Below are 18205 nucleotides of genomic sequence, written 5' to 3'. Positions count from 1 at the left end.
TTGCGTCTATTTGCTGCAAGCTTAAAGCAACATGTATTAAAGAAGTTTATGCGAATCATCTAATGCACTCATGCCTATTATTAGAATTATTACCCAGCTAAAAAAGATTAATTTCTCTAAATACCGTAAATCCTCAGACACTATTATAAGGCTGCTGCTAATGTAGCAGTACTATATCTTGAAAGCAAGCAGTATCCCTCCACACCTTATGCTTTGCATCCAAGACCTACAGAGGGCATTCCAACATCATTAGAAAACTATGTTAAGCCACATTTCACAGGGGATAACCTGAACTCAGAAGCAACTTCCCAACCAAAAAAGAGACATGGTAAGAAGTAAAGAAAGAACCAGCAATCCAAAATGGCAAATCCAGCGACTGATTTGTCACTACGTGTAGCGACGAAGATCCTAATTCTGAATGTATCCACCCGCATGCTTAAGTCCCCACTGGTGTCAGTGGAAGTTCCATTCCTTTAGAAGTGAGGCTCAAAACAATACAGACACACTTCAAGAATAATCAGAAACAGGCTTGACACTTGCAGTCCTAAATCTAAACAGCGTCTTGTGGCAAAGTTGCCACACACTAAGCAATATGGCGAGGCCACCTCTAACTGGGATGCTGTATGTTCCGCCTCAGTTTTCACGGTGACAGTCCTATTTGAGAGCTACCAATGAGGAGCAAGTGGGGGCAAACTCCTTTCCCAGCCACCAAACTGCAGGGATGCGGGGCTCCTCCCCATAGCACAGCGTGGCCTCTTACGTTTCTGCCACAAAAGCAAATTAAACTTCTGCTTCTGGGCACACTGTTACGATGGAAGCAAAACAGACCCAGGGTTGGGGGCAAAGTCGGGTTTTTGCCCCCAACTGAGCCATATTCCTTATGGCAGCAGAGTACTTCTTCCCATTCAGGTGAATGGCATTTATTTCTCACTACTCTTAAGAGGGCTTAACTTTGATTGAAGGAGGAGGAAATCTACTTCCACTGGGATCTGAGTTGCTGGGGCTGAGTTTCTACTCTCCAACTATGTCCCTAAGTTGCAGTCTAGCTGCCCACGGATTGTACAAGAAAGCCGAGAGTTTGCACGCTCTTCCCCCCTCCCCAGAAGAACACCAGGGCCAGGCTCCAACCATTGGTCTGAGAAGAAGCAGGCGCAGGGAGTTTGCTTCCCAGCCCTCTTCTGCCAGAAATGCTCTGCTCCCTAGGACTGTTCATAGAATCATAGACTTGGAAGGGACCACGAGGGTCATCCAGTCCAACCCCTGCAGTGCAGGAGTCATTTGCCAAATGCGGGGCTTGAACCCACAATGATGAGATTAAGAGTCTCATGCTCTACCAACTGAGCTATCCCAGAGTATTTGGGGAGAAACCATCTGGCTTCTGCTACCAGCCAGAGGGCTAAGAGCGAGAGCATCAAGGGAAGATCAGCCTGGCCACAACTAGGTAGATGCATCTACCTGCTCACAGCTATCCTCTGGAATGGTCTAGCTGATCTTCCTCGTCTATCTTCTCCACTCTCCTTCCCTTATGTATCCTGTCTTTTTAGTTTGTAAGAGCCTGCTCCTCGTTATTTTTTATTTTTATTGGTGCAAACTGTTTGGGGAGAGAACATTTGTCAAAAACAAACCAGGCCAATAAATAAATAAAAATGTCAGATTATTTTCTTCCCCTTTAAGTACAACTGCTTTTCTATGGGAAGGCTACAAATCAGGGCACAGAGTTGCAATGAAACCAGCCGCAGAGACTAGGGCTAAAGTTTTTTGTGGCCCTCTCCCTTGCTTTTTTCTTTCAAGACAGACAGTTTCCTGCTAATTCATGCTGTCACAGCCTACACTTCTTCACGCAAAAGCAAGTGCTTTCCATCAACAAGTCAGAAAAACATCTTCTAAAGATTGTTCATCATTAGGCAAAAGGATCTCTTTGGGGACTTGGTCAAATCGAATACACAAAACCAGATCAATGCCCGGCCATCTGCCAATTTTCTGGGAAACATAGTTCTATATTCCTGGTATGGCTGCATCAGGAGGAGATAAAATTAAAAATGTAGGTTGTGGATTTAATATGAAACTCTCCTTTCAAAAGTTAATTCTGCATGAAGAATGTCCATGATAAACACAGAGCGATACACATTTTCAAAGTTTTCTTCTAGCCTAGGAAATCTGCCTACAAGTAAGCTCTCAAACCTTTTACTAAAAGCTGCTTTAGATATCATCAAGAAGAGCTATTGTTCTGGAGTTTGTGATCCTCAGTACAGAAACCAGGGACCCAGTTCATATGTTACCAGAACAACAACTCTGAAACCATACTTATCTTGTCATGTCTCACCCTGCTCCAGCAACATCCAGAGAGATAAGCAATGGACGAATTATCCCCCTCTTCCCTGTGTTAGTGAACCCTTTTTCCCAGGGAGCTGGTCTGAGAAGCAACCATATAATTCAGGCAACGCTATAGCTGTTAACTGACAGGCAGAAGGCTATGGAGGGAGCAGCTCCCCTAATGATCTTAACTTACAAATCATGTGAGAAATTGATTAAAGCCAATGGGGTCTCTTTCCAAGTAAATACTTTTTAACCAGACTGCTCACTTCCGACTCACTTTCCCCATAGACCACAGCTTCTCACCCTGCATATTATTTTGAGGCTCAGCTCAATGGAAACGTGGACAACATTCGGCAGCTTGCTTTTTCTCCATTGAAACTCATCTCCTTACAAATCCTTCAGTCTGTGTGTTGCAAAAGAAAAAGGACAAGATGCCTTTCCTTTTATGAACTATCAAAACCTACATCCTCCTGGGAATCCATGCTCTGCCATCACAGGTAGAAGCTGACAAGTCAAAGTTTATCCAGAACAGTTAGCTTGGGGCAATGTCCCCTCTAACAGGATAGGGTCACTAGAAACAGCTTCTAACGTTATCCTCCGTGGGGCTGGTAGCTCTATAGTTACTCTCACAACATCCCCCCCCTTCTACCGTAACAAAGCAAACTCCAGATGCTCATATCGCACACACCTGCTATTTATTTGGGGGTAATCAATATCACATCGGAAAACAAAAATGCAAGATTCTCCACCTCGATTCAAACCCTGCATACAATACCTCACTCTTCCTCTTACAGTCAATTTTGTACCCACAGCCCATACAAAAACTCAAAATTAAAGAAATAATGAAGTCTGCATTGCAGTCTTAATGGGAAAACCTTTGCATTGATATTTTGAACCAAGTCCATTGACTCTCGAAGGCTACAGTTCTAGGCCCACTTACCTGGGAGTAAGTGGGGCTTACTTCCAGGTAAACACGCACAGGATTGCCCTGCAGCGCAACCTTACGACAGATTCATAAATACAAACAGGCCCCGATGAGCTTTCAGAGACATTCTCCTCCTGGAGAAAGAGCATTCCACATTCAAATACAGCCACTCACTTATGTCAGAAAGTTTGCAAATGAGATTTCAACATGATAAATATCGCCACTGCATCTCTCCTTCACCCTGCTTATCCTGCGTGCCACGAGGAAGATGCATGGCGATGTAACTAGATCAATATGCACCACCTTAAAGTACTCAAGATAAGTATCTGAACTAGATTCACATAGCTGTGACTTTATAAAATATTATTCAACCAAGTCAGAATGGCAGCAGTGGCAACACCCTTTTCTCCCCATTTGCCGTATTCCCATGAGTTTCTAGTCAAAAGGATTAAAAATTAAGTTACTCACATAATCATGAAAGGCTTTTGCTTCACTCGAGTGTTCGCAAGTATCTCGCCTTTCCGGAGCTGCACAGTAAAGGTCCCAAAATACACTGTAGGGTAAAGGAAAGAGAGAGAAAGAGAGGAGACAATGACTATGAACCTGCACAATATACAACACCCCATACAGTGTTTGGTAGGAAGTCTGGCCATGCCAACAGTTCAGCAGCGAGGAGCATCTATCTTTAGCCGAGAAGCATTCAGTTTATCACCTTTGTTCCACTTGAGACTTCCACCTCCAACAACATCCAACTAGAGACAGGCAAGATGTGCATTTGGGGATGCAAATGTTATTAATGTGTAGATTCCCGTGAAAGTGTCCAAAGACAAGCTGAACTTGGGGAAGGGCCGTGGCTCATTGGCAGAGCATCTGCTGTGCTCGAGGAATGTTCTGGGTTCAATTCCTGACACCTCTAATTAGGACTGGGAATGCCCCCCCTCCAAAAACTTGGAGAGTCACAGTTAGTGACTCTGGAACACTGGAAGAGATGGGCCAATGGTCCGACTCACTCTAAGACAACTACCTGTGTTCCTAGCTTTGGGGCATTCAAGCTCCCTATATTTAGACTCACTCTTTTGTTTCAAGAGATTTATTTCTGCAGCCATTCGCTTTTGCTCATCTTGCCAGGGCTAGCCCATCCTGCTGTTTCCCCTCTATGCTCAGGCTGAACTTTTGCTTTTGGACCTCTTACACACTTACTGCACATTCAACAGCACTTTTAATCGCCCTCTCGCTAGAACCGAATGCGTCCAATTCCAGCTGTTGTGCTGGTCCATTAAACCCAAACACACCTCCCTCTACATATGAAGCCATCTTCCAAACCAGAGTGCAATCCATTAGAGCTGTTTCAGTTTGACATTAAATGCCATACTGTCAATACAACATTGATTTCATCTTCTGTCTTGGATGTTGCACATATATAAGCACCGCCATAATGGAAGCCCCTTAGATAATCAAACTCACTGTCCTCCCCATGTTAGCTGCAGTCACTTATACAATTGCTGACTAATCTAGTGCTGTGTAGTGGGCAGAGTGTCATGAGGAGACCCAGGTTTAAAATCTCCACTACCATCATAAAGCTCACTGGGTGACCTTGGGCCACTCACTGGCTCTCAGCCTAACCTGCCTCACTGGGTAGAAACACATGGGGGAAATGGGACAACCACATACACTACCTTGAGCTCTTTAGAGGAAGAGTGAAATAGAATAAAAAAAACAACACCCCCTTTTCTTTCTCTCCCCTCTGCCCCATAACCTCACAATGCATATTGACAGCAATGTCTCACATGGAATGTAACTAACAATGTAGAAAGGACTCTATGAACTGAAAACAGATGTTATGTTGTTGTCCATAAAAATATTTTAATAAAAACCTTTTTTTAAAAAAAATGAACAATTTCAGTCTCCCCAGGCATTCAGGTAAATAATGTGGGGTGTCAGAAAATATCCAAAGCGCTCCTGCACGGTGGTTGTTTTTCAAGTATCAAAGACTCCAGGTGCTAACATATTTTTCTTCTCAACTTTTTCTGACCAGTGCTGACTGCATAGCCTGACGCCTGACACTATGCACAAACCCCAAGCACTGTAACAGACTGGGAAACAATCCAAACAGCATTAACCTGGGCCAGCTGACGGAGAATGTTCTGACAAAAAAAAAATGCTTCTGCTAACTACACACTAGAAAGAGAAATAAAAAAACCTTTTAGCTCTCCTGCTCTACAGGTTCAGAAGCAAGAAGCCTTCAACTCCATGTGCTACCTCAACCTCTTCTACTCAGATAAACTACAAACCAACCCACAAGCCTAATCCAAAAACTGCACCGCTTACCTAAGCAACATGTGTCCCTCAGCTCTCCATCTTTGGGTGTCAAGCCTGTCTCACATATGTTGAAAGCGTCCTGTTCTGCATTACTAACAAACTGCCCAGACACATAGTAACTTCATCACATGCAAATGGTATCAATAGGGTTTACTGTCAAGAATTACCCTTCGGAACCGGGTTGTAAGAAATGTTTCTATCACCCAGCATCTCAATACCAATTGCACAACTGCTCCAGTCAAGCTGAAGCTGCCCACTGGACTATCTGCGTCTCTGACATAAATTCACAAGGAAGAGACAACCTCATAGCAAGTAGCATTGATCAGTAACTCTGTGCAGAAGCTAGGGGAAAGGGCCAGTGTTCCTTTGAAACTTTTTAAGTAAAACTAGAAATCTATCTGCAAGACTAAGAAAGCTCTTCCCAAGGAAACGTTTCAGGAAAAGGCAAATACATTTATAAAAAATATCAGCGCCTGATCTATCCTGTCACACATTTACACTTTAGCATCATAACAAGGGTGGGGGAAGAAACAGAGCAATAGGTGTAACTTGCAGAAGTACTCCATGTATTTTCTTACAAACAGCAACACATAACTGTCCTATGACTGCACTCTGAATCACCATACATAAGGAAGTAAAGGCTACAGCTAGACCCCCTTATGCCTTGCTTAATGATAAAGGAAAGCTCAAGCAACATCTATTTTGTATGGCTTGGAAACAGTTACAACAACTGATCAAGACTTTCTTCAGTACCTTTTTCTCCAACACTTGCTGAACTAAATCTCAACTAGGATGAAGAGGCGAGCTCACAGTTCAACTATGTCTATTTCTCAACGCAGGAACACAAGATCACTCCAAAACTTTTGCCTGGGACATTCTTTCCCACTTACAGTCAGTTAAGCATAGGAGTTTCTATTTTGGGGAAGAGAAAGCAGCAGCCCACTTACCACCACCACGAATGTAAAAACCCAGGAGGTTCTCCTAGTGTGATGTTTTTTTCCCATCGGATCTGTAAACAGCAAAAGGTGCAAAGAGGTTAGATACTGGGAGAAAAAGATGCTTCCTCTGTCCCCAGCCCCCACTTCACCTCCCCTTTCCCCAAGCAGCCTCTGAGGCCCAACTAGCAATAAATGGCAAAAGGTGATAAAAAATTCAAAATGGAGGCTACAGTGCCTGCTTCTGAAAACAAAGGCCATCTAAAACAAGGGGTGAGGGAAGAGGGTCAAAAGTAAACAGAGCCACTCACCTCTGATAAAAAGGTCTGTGCTGATTTCTGTGCTCCTACATGCAGCAAGTATTCATACACATACAAAGCTAACCTGTAAAAGGACGGAAGAAGAGAAAAAGTGGTAGAGAAGGAGCAAGCGGCCACTGTGCCGAACAAGACTTTATAGGATTGTCCCACTTCCACGCTGAGCTTCCTCTCACTTCAGTGGGGATGAACCCAGGTTTAAAGCAGGGCAGTGAAGAAATATCACTTCCTTCCTGCCTCCAGTGCAGAGAGCAAGGAGCGCTCTCCTTCCCGCCCCGCGCAGCCCCCATCCCACCTCAGAGATAAGTTGATACTAGCTCAGGGCAGGAAACAAAATGCAACTTCTGCAGGCACATGCCCCATTTGCAAGGCAGCCAGCAGCATCCCCCAGCCATTCATTAAAGCTTCCAGGAACCTAAAGCGAGGTGGGGGGGGGGGGAGTTTGAGGTCTTTCTCCACTAGTGCCTGGACAGATTTGGGGGAAGGCCAGCTGGGGTCCCCCACCCCAAAATCCTCTTCTACCCAACCCCCCGATTTGCCCAAACTTGCAAACTCTAGAAGCGAAGTGGGAGGCGGGGAGGGCCAAGGGGAAGCCTACCCATCGCTCATCGCCTGGACAAAGCCCTTCACCCCTTCCACTTGCACAGACGGACAGACACTTCAGACAAAAGGACGCGGTGCATGCGTTCCTCCATCGTGCTTTCCGATCCGCCACCCTCCGCTCTCCCTTCCACCACGAAGCGGCGGGACCGCGGTAGGGAGAGATCCTTTCCCCGCCACGACCACCCCGCTTCCACCCCTGGATCGCAGCCTCCATGCCCGTCCCCTCCAGATGCCCGAGCTCCCCGAAGACAATGAAGGGACGGCGAGAACGCCTGTCGGAGGAAACCATGCGCGGCTGCTCCCGGGAGTCCCCTCCGGTGCCTGGGCGCTTACTTTTCCCGAGCCTGCCCATCCGAGGGCACCGCCGAGCCTTTGCCTTTGGCGAACATGGTCCGCAGCAAGAAAGAGGCGAAACCGAAGCCGCCGCCGCCGCCGCCTGGATCTCTCCGCTGCCGTTCGGTCTCCCAAGCCTCGCGCCTTCCCTCAGCTGTGGCTCGCCCAGGCTCCGCCGCTGGCGCCGCGCCGATCGCCCCGGTTTCAGCTGTCAAAGCCCCAGCCCCGGCCTCGACCCCATCGCCCTGCCCCTCTCCGCGGCTCCGGCTCCTTCCTCAGCTGCTCCTGCTGCTGTTGCTGCTGCTGCTGCTGCCGCCACCGCGGCTGCCCCCGGCTCAACCGAACGTGGCTACACTAGGGATGGAACGCGGCGGGCGTCAACGTTCCACAATGGATACATTCCCCGGCCAATCGGCGGCCTGCGGGGGGAAGGGTTGCTCCGCCCCCGAACGGCGAGTTTAAGGTGGCACCGGGGGAGATGCTGCCGGGCAGGACGAGGCGGAGAGAACCGCGCGCCGGCTGCTTCCTAAAGGGTCCCCTTGGCTGGGGGGAGGGCCTCCGCGGCTCCGCCTCCTCCTCCTCCTCCCTCTGCCGAGGGGCTGAGCTGCCTTCCTTACCCGGCTCCCTCCTCGACCCAGGTACCCTCCCCTAATCCCAGCCTCCCCACCAGACGCCCTCCCGCTGTCTCGCTCGCACCATTCACCTTTCCCACATGCGCCGCCCTGCTCTCACTCCTCGCCCCAGCCTCTCCGCGTGCGGTTTGCACCCGCTACAGCACGATCCCGCGCCGCACCAGCCAGCAGCCCCCTCTGCGCCCCATTTTGCGCCCGTGGCTGCACCTGCCTCGCTCGATCCCTATCCTAGCTCTCCTCCTGCCCTTTGCTTCTCCCTCCATCCTCTTTGCTCTCTGTCGGCCGCCCCAGTTTCTCCGCCTTCCTCTGCCTCCCGACCTCCCGCCTCCATTACCTTTCATATTGCGGCCGCTAGCGCTGCCCAGGCTGAAGCTGCGATCCTCAAGCCCCTTCAGCTCCCGAGTACATTTGTCTGTGTGTGTGTGTGTGTGTGTGTGTGTTCCTCGGTTGGGACTGGATCGCAGCACAGAAGTGCGCAAAGTGAGAGGCTCATCTCCCCCTCCATCTCAAGGCGTGCTACTTACTCAGAAGTAACTCCCACCTTGCTCAGTGGGGCTTACTCCCAAGGAAGCGCGAATCTGTGGTTTGCAGTGGGATCTGGGCTTCGCCAGTGGAATCTTAAAAACGGGGCCTCCTGATGGCCGTGGGTCCATTCATTCATTCACCTTTTGTACCCCGCTTCTAAACACCTTTATTAGCAAGTAAGCCGTACGGAGCTCAACGGGACTTAACTCCCAGTCCTAGTAAAAAGGAACAGGAGCGGCGTGGTTGGACCACCTTTGCATACTCCTCTGGTTACCCATCTCTTCCACCCACCCTCCCGCCCAGCTCCTTTGGTCCGCTCGAGGCTATTTTTGTTTCTCCTTGCAGAGAAGGGGGTGTCGTGTCTTACCCACCTTTGCAGAAACCGGACTAAAACCGCTTTTTAAAAAAATGTTATCTTACACCAGGATGGCCCTAACATAAGGACCTATTCAAAATGCCTCAAAACGGAGGGAGCGCGACCTCCCCATATTTATTTTTTAAGGGGGGGGAGACACAGAGAATTGGATGGAGGTTTGAGGAAGTTTTGGAGAGGGGGCACCGTTTAGGAGATCTTTAAAACACGGGTTTTAAAATGATACCCGTACCCCCGAATAAAAACCTCAGAGATGCCTGGGGGCTATGTATGATCCAGGAAAAGGCGCCTTGTATCCTTCAAACAATAACTCCCCACCATCTCCCCATCCCTGTTAACAGCTAAAGACCCACATTTGCGGTCCGTTTCTCTCCTGAAGCCTAAAGTTAGAACCTCCTGAGAAACTGGGAGGGAGAGCTTTTTCCAGCTTCCCCCCACCGCGCAAATGTCGGTGCCTTTCGCTTTAAATATGATATAACCCGTTTGCTACTGTCCCTTTAAAAAAGACGAGCTGAAAAAGCTGTGTAAGCGCTGATTGGCTGCCTGTTTGGATACATCCTTAGGGGGGACTAGAAACTGTTCGCCAGGGTTGATTTTTTTTTTTAAACTGTGCTGTTCCAATAAACAAGTAACGCCCCTCCCCCTTACATGCCTATCACCAAACAATTAAAGGGTAGGTCAGTGTCCTGGGGAAAAAACAGTGGAAGAAGGAAAACTCAAACCCAGAGTTAATATAAACTACAAGCGCGCACACGCCCATTAAAGTTCGGTGATATTGTTCAAAGGTGTATATTTGTTTAAAAGGGGGCAGAGTCTTCTTAACGTGTGCAGAGCCCCTGAGTGATCTGTATTATGGATCTTTAGAAAGCGAATTTATGTGCGTTTTCGGAGTAATGTTCCTTCCTTCCTCCTCTCTCTCTCTCTCTTCCCCCCCACCCCGCCCCCAGGAAACGATACAGCCCGGAGCTTTGTACTCGCCTTGATTTAATCTGTGCTATGCCTGGTTACTGAGGCTTCCAGGGAAAGGTAACATTCAAAGACTGCAGAGCACTCTGTCTGCGGTGGAAACTTGCAAGTTTTAAGATATATTTTTTCCCGGTAGGTGGCATGGAATTCACAGAAGGAAAAAGATACTCACCGCCACAGATCCCTTTAAAAAAGCGTTTCCATATATATATATAACACACATTACATTTAGGAGTTGTGTGAGCCATCAGTAATTGAATTAGTTTGGTACAGTTGTTGGGGTCAAAATTCCTTAAAACCATAAAGGCTAGCAGTTTTCTTGCTCAAAATAAATCCTTTGCTTTCCTGGTGTTTATTTCCAATGTTATTATTTTTATCATCATTAGCATATGGGGTAGTTTGGGTGGTCAACTTTTAGGTGCATGATGTAGATGGACAAAATTCAAACACAAATCGGAGGAGGAGTTTCATTTTCTCTGATTTACAGCAGTGCCTGCATTGTTAAAGTAACTTCCCTTGTAGGATCTCAAGTAAAGGTCAAAGGAGTTGGATGTGTTTGACAGCTTGGAGAAAACACGATGAAGAGGCAATATGATAACCATAGTCAAATATTTGTAGAGTTCACACATAGATGACAGAGCAAATTTGTTTCCTGTTGCTCCAGAGGGCCAGGCTACAACCAATCAAGTTAGAATAACAAGAAAGGAGATTTCAAGTAAGCGTTAAGAAGGATTTCCTTTTGCCATGGGATGCTGGACTAGATGGACCACTGGCCTTATTCAGGAGTGAACACAGAGATGGGCCACATCAGGGGTAGGGAACCTCAGCACTTTTCCCCAGGCCACTAACTTGTCCCAATTCACAACCTGGGGGCTTTTGCTGGAATGTGTCTTTGAATTCTGACAATGCCTCTTGTCTAGATGGAGGACAGAGCGGGCATGTGAGTTTGTGTAGAACAGGCTTCCTCAAACTTGGCCCTCCAGATCTTTTGAGACTACAGTTCCCATCATCCCTGACCACTGGTCCTGCTAGCTAGGGATCATGGGAGTTGTAGGCCAAAAACTTCTGGAGGGCTGAGGTGGAGGAAGTCTGGTGTAGAAGGCAGCTAGCTGTACAGAGGTAAAATCCATACATCCACCCACTTTTGCCTCTGGCTCCACCTGCCACTGTCACCTGGCCCTTGGAAGGTTGCGCAGAAGGAAATGTGGCCCCCGGCTGAGAAAAGGTCACTCCACCCTGGAGCTAGGCGATCTTTCGCATTCTGTGACTCTAGAATTCTACTTTGAACCTAAGAAATCAATGAGAGTGTTAACAATTACAGTCATACCTCAGGTTACAGACCCTTCAGGTTGCGTTTGTTCGGATTACGGACTGCCAGTTCCAGAAGTACCGGAACGGGTTACGGCGGTCGCGCATGAGCAGAAGTGCTAAACCGTGCTTTGCACATGCGCAGAAGCGCAGAATCGCAACCCACGCATGCACAGATCACGGATCATGTTCGCAACCCGAGTGTCCACTGTATTGGAAATCACAGAGGGTGGGGAAGGACGGTGCTCCTTGTTTAAGAACTTCCTCCAAAGGAAAGGCACAAGCACTCTGCAGTTTCCCTCACTTTGGGGTGGATGGGTGGGTGTTTTAAAAACATTTATCATAGCAACTTTGCATGTGAAACCAGAGGGTGTCTTGCAATAAGCTGCATCAGCCACTGTGGTTTGCTCCCAGCAGGGTTCTGTGCTCTGTGAAAATGTCTGAAAAGCAAGAGCTGCTTTTTACCACAAGGGGTTTGAACGTGGTGGGCCAGAATATCGCTTTTGGGGCCAAAGTGTGCAGGCAGCACTTTGCAGGAGGCAGAGCTAAATGTAGTGAACCCTGCAAAAACTATGCTGCTGGAGCCTCCTTTCCACATCATTGTCAGTTGTGGATTCCAGGGTCTGTTTGCAGAGGAGCAAATGCTTGCAGAAGGATGTGGATCCAAGGAGTCACAGAATTCCACTGTCCATGTGCCCCTTTGCAGCATCTCAGGGTCAAAGTGAGGTTTTTGGAAGTACTCTTTCTGCTTTCTCCAAGTCAGAAATACTGAAGAGGGTGTGTTCCTAACAGATCTTTGACCCCTTCCTGAGCCGATACCATTTCGTGCACTGACCAGTTTCCTTCCCTGTCCTGGAAATGCCAATCGATACCATGAGCAAGCAAAAAAACGACAACAGCAGCACACAAGAGCAGCAGTTTCAGAGAAGGAAAACAAAGCTCACTCCAGCCTTCTTATCCTGAAGTGTGATCCTTGAAGAGGGTCGTTTTTCTTCCTTGGAAACCTGCATAAAGGGGAACATTTGCAACGCCTATGATTTGTGTTATGAAGCTCTGTTCCAGGCATCTCTCTTGCTAGCTAGTAGTTTGCTTTCCTTCCAGGTATTTGGCAATACGTGGCCTCCTCCTCTTCCTCTGTGCTCCGTGTCCCTTATGGTCGGGTGCTGCAGTGAAATCAGAAAAAGAAGCCCTTATTGGTGACATCAGCCTCCACCAGAAGGATTAAAGAGATGTGCCAAATTCAGCCTTGTGAGCTCACTGCAAGGAGAACCAAGTGGATACACATGATGGGCTGGGAAGGAGCCAACCTTCCCTTTCAACATAAACAGCTTCCCAAAGTGGAAAGAGGAGGAAGACGACTGCCGAATGATAGGAATGCATGTTTGGGACTGGGATATTTACAGACCTAACCCCAGCTTTCTGCAGATTCTCTTAATTAAATGTGGCTAAATATGATGGACATTTTTCAAGCATATCTGAAACCCGATCTTGCCATGCCTTGTTCCATTTTAAATCCCCTTAATGCCATGCTGGCCTACTCCTCTTCCACTGGGAGGAAAAATACTGAGCAAACTTTCAGGGTACTTGCACAATATGGATGCGGTTTCGTACCTCAGCTGCCAAATCCTTGTGCAACGCTGGGCACACGGCTGTATCATGCCACAGCTGTATGTCTGTAAAATGGGGATGATCATAATAATAGCACTTCATATCTGATGGGACCTGTAACGGTAAACTTGTTAAAAATGAAAGGGGGAGCATTAAGGCATTGCTGCGTTATACAAACAAAATTGTACATTAATTCAAGATGCTTCTGTTGACACGCAAGCCCCCAAACCTTGTGGGCCTCAGATATCTGAAGGAGCACTTCCTCATGTGTAGACCTGCCCAGGTGTTACATTCTGCAGGCAAGGTGCTGCTAGCCACTCTGTGAAGCTTGTGGGGTGGCAGCGCAAGAGAAGGCCTTTTCTGTGCCGTGCCCCCACCCCCCAGTGTGAAATGCCTTCCCCTCAGTGCATCTGTTCCTGTCCTTGAGTCCATTTTGATGTCTCATCAACACACATTTTTTTATATACATTGGCTATATCTTACATGATGGGTTGTCAACATGGCACCCACAGAGACCTTCCCTGGTGACTGTGGGGTCCTCTCCTCATTTCTTAGCAAAGAGAAAGCTCCCCTCCCTATCTAATTGCAGTTCAGGGTTGTGTTTAAAACTGGGGAGAGTTAAGACACACACCACACAAGACCCCTGTATAGAAAGCTGCTTTCAAGTACAGTTACCACAGAGGAGAGAGAGTTTGGGAGGGATTACCCCCTCCCCCAGCGATGACCACACCCTGCCTGCTGAAAACACCCTCATTGCAACTGGGCTTCAAAGAAGACTCCTCTTGGCTCCAATATGGCCAGGCCTAATGGCTGCAGGAGAGAGGTGACCTTCCTAAGAACTTAAGAGGAGCCTCCTGGATCAGGCCAACGGCCCATCTGGTCCACCATCCTGTTTTCTCAGTGGCTAATGTGGACCTCCAATTCCTAGAGCTAACAGGTAAGAGGTGGGGGTTAACTCTTGCCTCCCCAGCTGCACTCTCCAAGAATGAGGCTTGTGGGGCAAAGAGAAAACATTGCTTTTGAGGCTCATCACTGCTGGGAATGGGGGATGAATGTGTGAGTCGGAGGTCTTATCTGCTGGGAGCCTGAGGGCCCCATTCCTGCCTCTCTCCACCTGGCTTAGGGCGTGGCCTGGCAGGCTTCATAAGAACTGCTGCTGCTACTGCCGCCCAGCAAGGACAGGGGTATTTTGGGGGAAGTTTTGTTGGGAGTTTTGCTGTTATTGATATTATTTTTTGTATCTTTATGTGGAAATTGTTATATTTGGTTATGTAGTTTTGATGTGTTTTATTTTTTTGACTGCTTTGCTATTTTTGTAACTATGTAAATCTTTTCATATTGTAAGCCGCCTTGAGCATTGTTTTAACTGTGGAAAGGCGGCATACAAATAAAATGATGATGATGATGATGATGAGTGCAGTGTGGTGCGTGCATGATGTTCCTAGCTGTTTCTCCAGTTTGCAAATTTGCCCCCCCCCAAGGTTGCCAACCTCTGTATTGCCTGGTTTAATGGTATTATGCTGAATGTAAGCCACCTGAGGGGGGGGCTGCCTGGTGAAGAGTTGGATATAAATGCCTACAGATAAATAAACTGAGCAGCAGCAGCAGCTCCCTTGGTAGAGCATGCGACTCTTAATCTCAGGGTTGCGGGTTCGAGCCCCACATTGGGCAAAATATTCTTGCATGGCAGGGGGTTGGAATAGATGACTTTCATGGTTCCTTCCAACTCTTACAATTTTATGATTCTATGAAGTAAGCCCAACTGAACAGTAGAAAAGCAAAAAGAACTATGGCGCTATATTGTGAAATGCAATATTTCAAAAGTAAGATTCATGCAATCACTTCTATGGCTTTTAAAAGACTAATTTTGAAATTTTCTGAGCCATATTTTCCATCTAGGAGGGCTCCTGCACCTTTAAGGTGTGCAGAAGAGAGAATTTCCACATGTTATGCAAGCTACAGCTGCTGAAATCCCACCTGGTCACCCTAGTGACCTTTGCATGTTAGGGGATCAGGGGGTTTATGAGTTGTCCCATTTTTAAAAAGTGTGTGCATGCAAATCTGCCATTGCAAGAAAATCAAGCGGATTCTTTATCAAAGCAAGCAATGACTCATCAGCCCAGTAGAATTATTGGAAGTTTCCCAGAAGCATGTTGCAGATGATGATCAAGAAGCATGTAGATGGGGGTACTTGGATTCTTTTAAAAGTCTGACTAATACCCACACTAATAGTTCCTAAACTAAAGCAGCAGCCATGGGATAAAAGGATTGGTTTGCTTGAGGCGAAGGGGGAGTTAAGCAGCATAAAAATGGAAACAGTTCATACTAGAAAGGAGTAACCAGTGGGGATCAGCCAGATTCAGTCCTGTTTATATGTGCAGCAGAATGAGGTGGTAGGTGGGTGATTTTATTTTTCAGTAGTCAAAAGCTTCCTGCAAATAGACAGAAATCAGGCAAAGGCCAGCAACAGACATTTTCTCCCTGCTGACTGTGCTTGACAAGGCCAAAGGTAAATTATCATCACCCAGTGGAGTAGCCCAAAGGCCCCAGGTGCAAAATTGTTAGGGGTGCAAAATTTCAACACCCAGTTCTGCCTGAATACAACTGCGCACTTCCATCACCCGGCTCCACTGAAAACAACTTCTCCATGCGAACCAGGAAGTGACCTCTCCAAACAACAACTTACCTCTGTGGCTGCAACTTACCTCTGTGGCTGCAATTTTTGGGGTAATGCAGATGCCTTTATGCAGTTGAATGCACATGCATACTTCGTTTCCCTACCTCTCACCCCCTCCATGCGGCCCTGGGCTCTGGCAACCCATTCTATGCCACTGTCACACCACACCACCCCCACCCACCCAGCCCCCACAAACACCATATGCTAATGGCTAGATCTTCGACTACTCAGTTGATATTTCAACATCTCTCCCTGATTCAAAAATGGGGACAAAATAGAATTTCTCAGCTTATCTCCAAAGCATGATTGCCAAAGTAGTCTAGACAAGAAATACCGTAAGTTCTGCACAGGTAACATCTCTTGGAACTGGGGTGGGACATGGGCACTTAAAGCACCACCTGCTCCTACACAGACTTGCCCAAATGATTTATCGTTGGTTGCCAGGTGAAAAACTGTTCTGTTTGCCTGGGTGTTTTACACCGATGCTTCTATTTCTTGGTTTCTTTTTCATTTGTTATTATCTGTTGAGTTTTTTTCCTGCTGTAGCAATTTGCCATTGTTGTTTCATGATATTTAGTGTGTTGTTGATGATGATTTTAAAAAACCTCTTTTACTGTTTTAGAAGTCAAGCCTGAAGATGTTTTAATAAATAATATCAATATTGTGTTGTTTGGATAAGTGATGACAGTGGAGACGAAAGCCCCGCACAAAAGGTTTAGCTCTATTTGAAAGGCAACTCCAAGCATCCCAGTTCTGCTCATCAGCTTGTTAGGTTTCCAACCAGTTCTCCAGAGAGCGAACTTTGTGAAACCTGTATTGTACTTCCTTTCCCCTTCCTTGTCTTTGCCATTCTGACATTCATTTCTATGGAAACGGGAGAATAAGTAGGAACTGAGAGGCAGCTCCTGAAACTAGCAAGAACTCCTGATCACAGCCATTGGCTTTTGGATACAGTTTCCATGAGAACAGATGTTTGGTCAGCTTTAGTAGTGGGGGGAGTCTCAAAACAGATCTGTGTGTGTGTTAATATGTTCGTGTACATACATGGGAGAGACTGCCTGTCTGAAATCCTGAAAAGCTGTTGCCAGTCAGTGTAGACAATGCTGGTTTGACTTGGTTTAAAGCAATGTCCTATGATCCTATCTACAAAAACATTTAGAGGATCAGGATTCATTTCTTTTTTATAAAAAAAGTCACCTGGATATTGCATAGCTGCTTTAATATTACATGGCTATAGTAATTAAATGGCTTTGAAACACCACTACATCTTTTATAATTACTTTATTCATCCTCCTCACTGCTGCATGAATGTGAACAATCCACCGCACAGCAAAGTTTTACAAAGAGCCTCTATTTCCCTGTTGGTTTAAGTTATTCAACAAAGTCCTTTATGTATTGTTATAAACTGAGGGGAGGGGAGGCCCCCCTAGACCCAATAAATTAATGTATGGGGTGTTAGGGGAGGGGTAACGCTTCTGGTGGGGCACATGCCATGCTCCTCCTGTGGTAGTTTGTTCGCCTTTGGCCCTGCTCTTGTCTCTCACCTGTGGCTCCTAGAAGCTGTCAGCATGTGCCAGTGGCCACACCCTGGGAAACAGCTTCGACTGGCCAGCTAAACCAGGTTAGGGTAACCAATGGGTCTCAATTCCCTGGTGAGTTAGGGCTTTCCCCTAGGGTTGCCATATTTTGAAGAGCAAAAAAGAGGATGCTATCATTTTAAATACCCCTATTATGTTGTTTAGTCATGTCTGACTCTTCATGACCCCATGGATCAGAGCACGCCAGGCACTCATGTCTTCCACTGCCTCCCGCAGTTTGGTCAAACTCATTAGTAGCCTCGAGAACACTGTCCAACCATCTCGTCCTCTGTCGTCCCCTACTATATGTAGGCTATAGAAGCTGTGATATATTGCTGAGGGGGGCAGCAGAAGAGAAGAGGAAAGCAAGTCTACAACCATCAGTTATGGCTCTGACTCATCCAGAAATTATAGCCAGAGACATTTTGGCAAATTAAAAAAAAATCCACCCAGACAGAAATTTAACCCCTGAAAAAGAGGACGTGTCCTCGAAAAAGAGGACACATGGCAACCCTTCCTTCCCCTGCATGCAATGACAGCCTCCAGCGGATTGAGCAGACGAGACCAGTGGTCCAGTGGTCAAGAAGTCAGTTTCTGCATGTGCCATAGAGGGAAGTGAAGGACAGATAGAGCTGGTCGACCTGGGAAATAGAGAAGGAAAACTCTTATTGTAAACCTCTTCTGCCTTATGGGACATCTTGAGCAGAATAAAAGGCTAAGGAGTAAACCCTACAGAATTCCAGAGTGGAGTCCCTAAGATGGTTGGACGGTGCCTTGTACACCTCCTTCCA

General features: G+C 46.9%; 1 protein-coding gene and 1 long non-coding RNA gene across 7 annotated transcripts in view; one reads left to right on the top strand and one right to left on the bottom strand.

Annotated features, from left to right (window-relative positions):
• SSBP3 (single stranded DNA binding protein 3) overlaps positions 1 to 8473 on the bottom strand; it is a 172017-nt gene extending 163544 nt beyond the window's left edge. For 5 of the 6 annotated variants that reach the window (XM_083619485.1, XM_083619487.1, XM_083619488.1 and 2 more), the window contains exons 1-4: positions 7749 to 8398; positions 6807 to 6879; positions 6508 to 6569; positions 3710 to 3794 (exon numbers count right to left, since the gene is read on the bottom strand). In XM_083619485.1, the coding sequence (XP_083475611.1) occupies positions 3710 to 3794; positions 6508 to 6569; positions 6807 to 6879; positions 7749 to 7804 (276 nt within the window). In that variant the 5' untranslated portion in view covers positions 7805 to 8398. Of the gene's footprint in view, positions 1 to 3709; positions 3795 to 6507; positions 6570 to 6806; positions 6880 to 7748 lie in introns of all 6 variants that reach the window. The other variant, XM_083619486.1, reaches the window with a different exon arrangement.
• Positions 8249 to 16409, top strand: LOC310765044. Its single transcript, XR_014549412.1, has 3 exons — positions 8249 to 8386; positions 10226 to 10304; positions 12654 to 16409. It is a non-coding gene; the product is annotated as an uncharacterized lncRNA (long non-coding RNA).
• The last annotated feature ends 1796 nt before the right edge of the window (positions 16410 to 18205 follow it).

Source organism: Podarcis filfolensis (assembly GCF_964270895.1).
Source record: "Podarcis filfolensis genome assembly, chromosome: 6".
In the NCBI taxonomy this organism is placed as follows: Eukaryota; Metazoa; Chordata; class Lepidosauria; order Squamata; family Lacertidae; genus Podarcis; species Podarcis filfolensis.
This window is presented reverse-complemented; position numbering and strand designations above follow the sequence as displayed.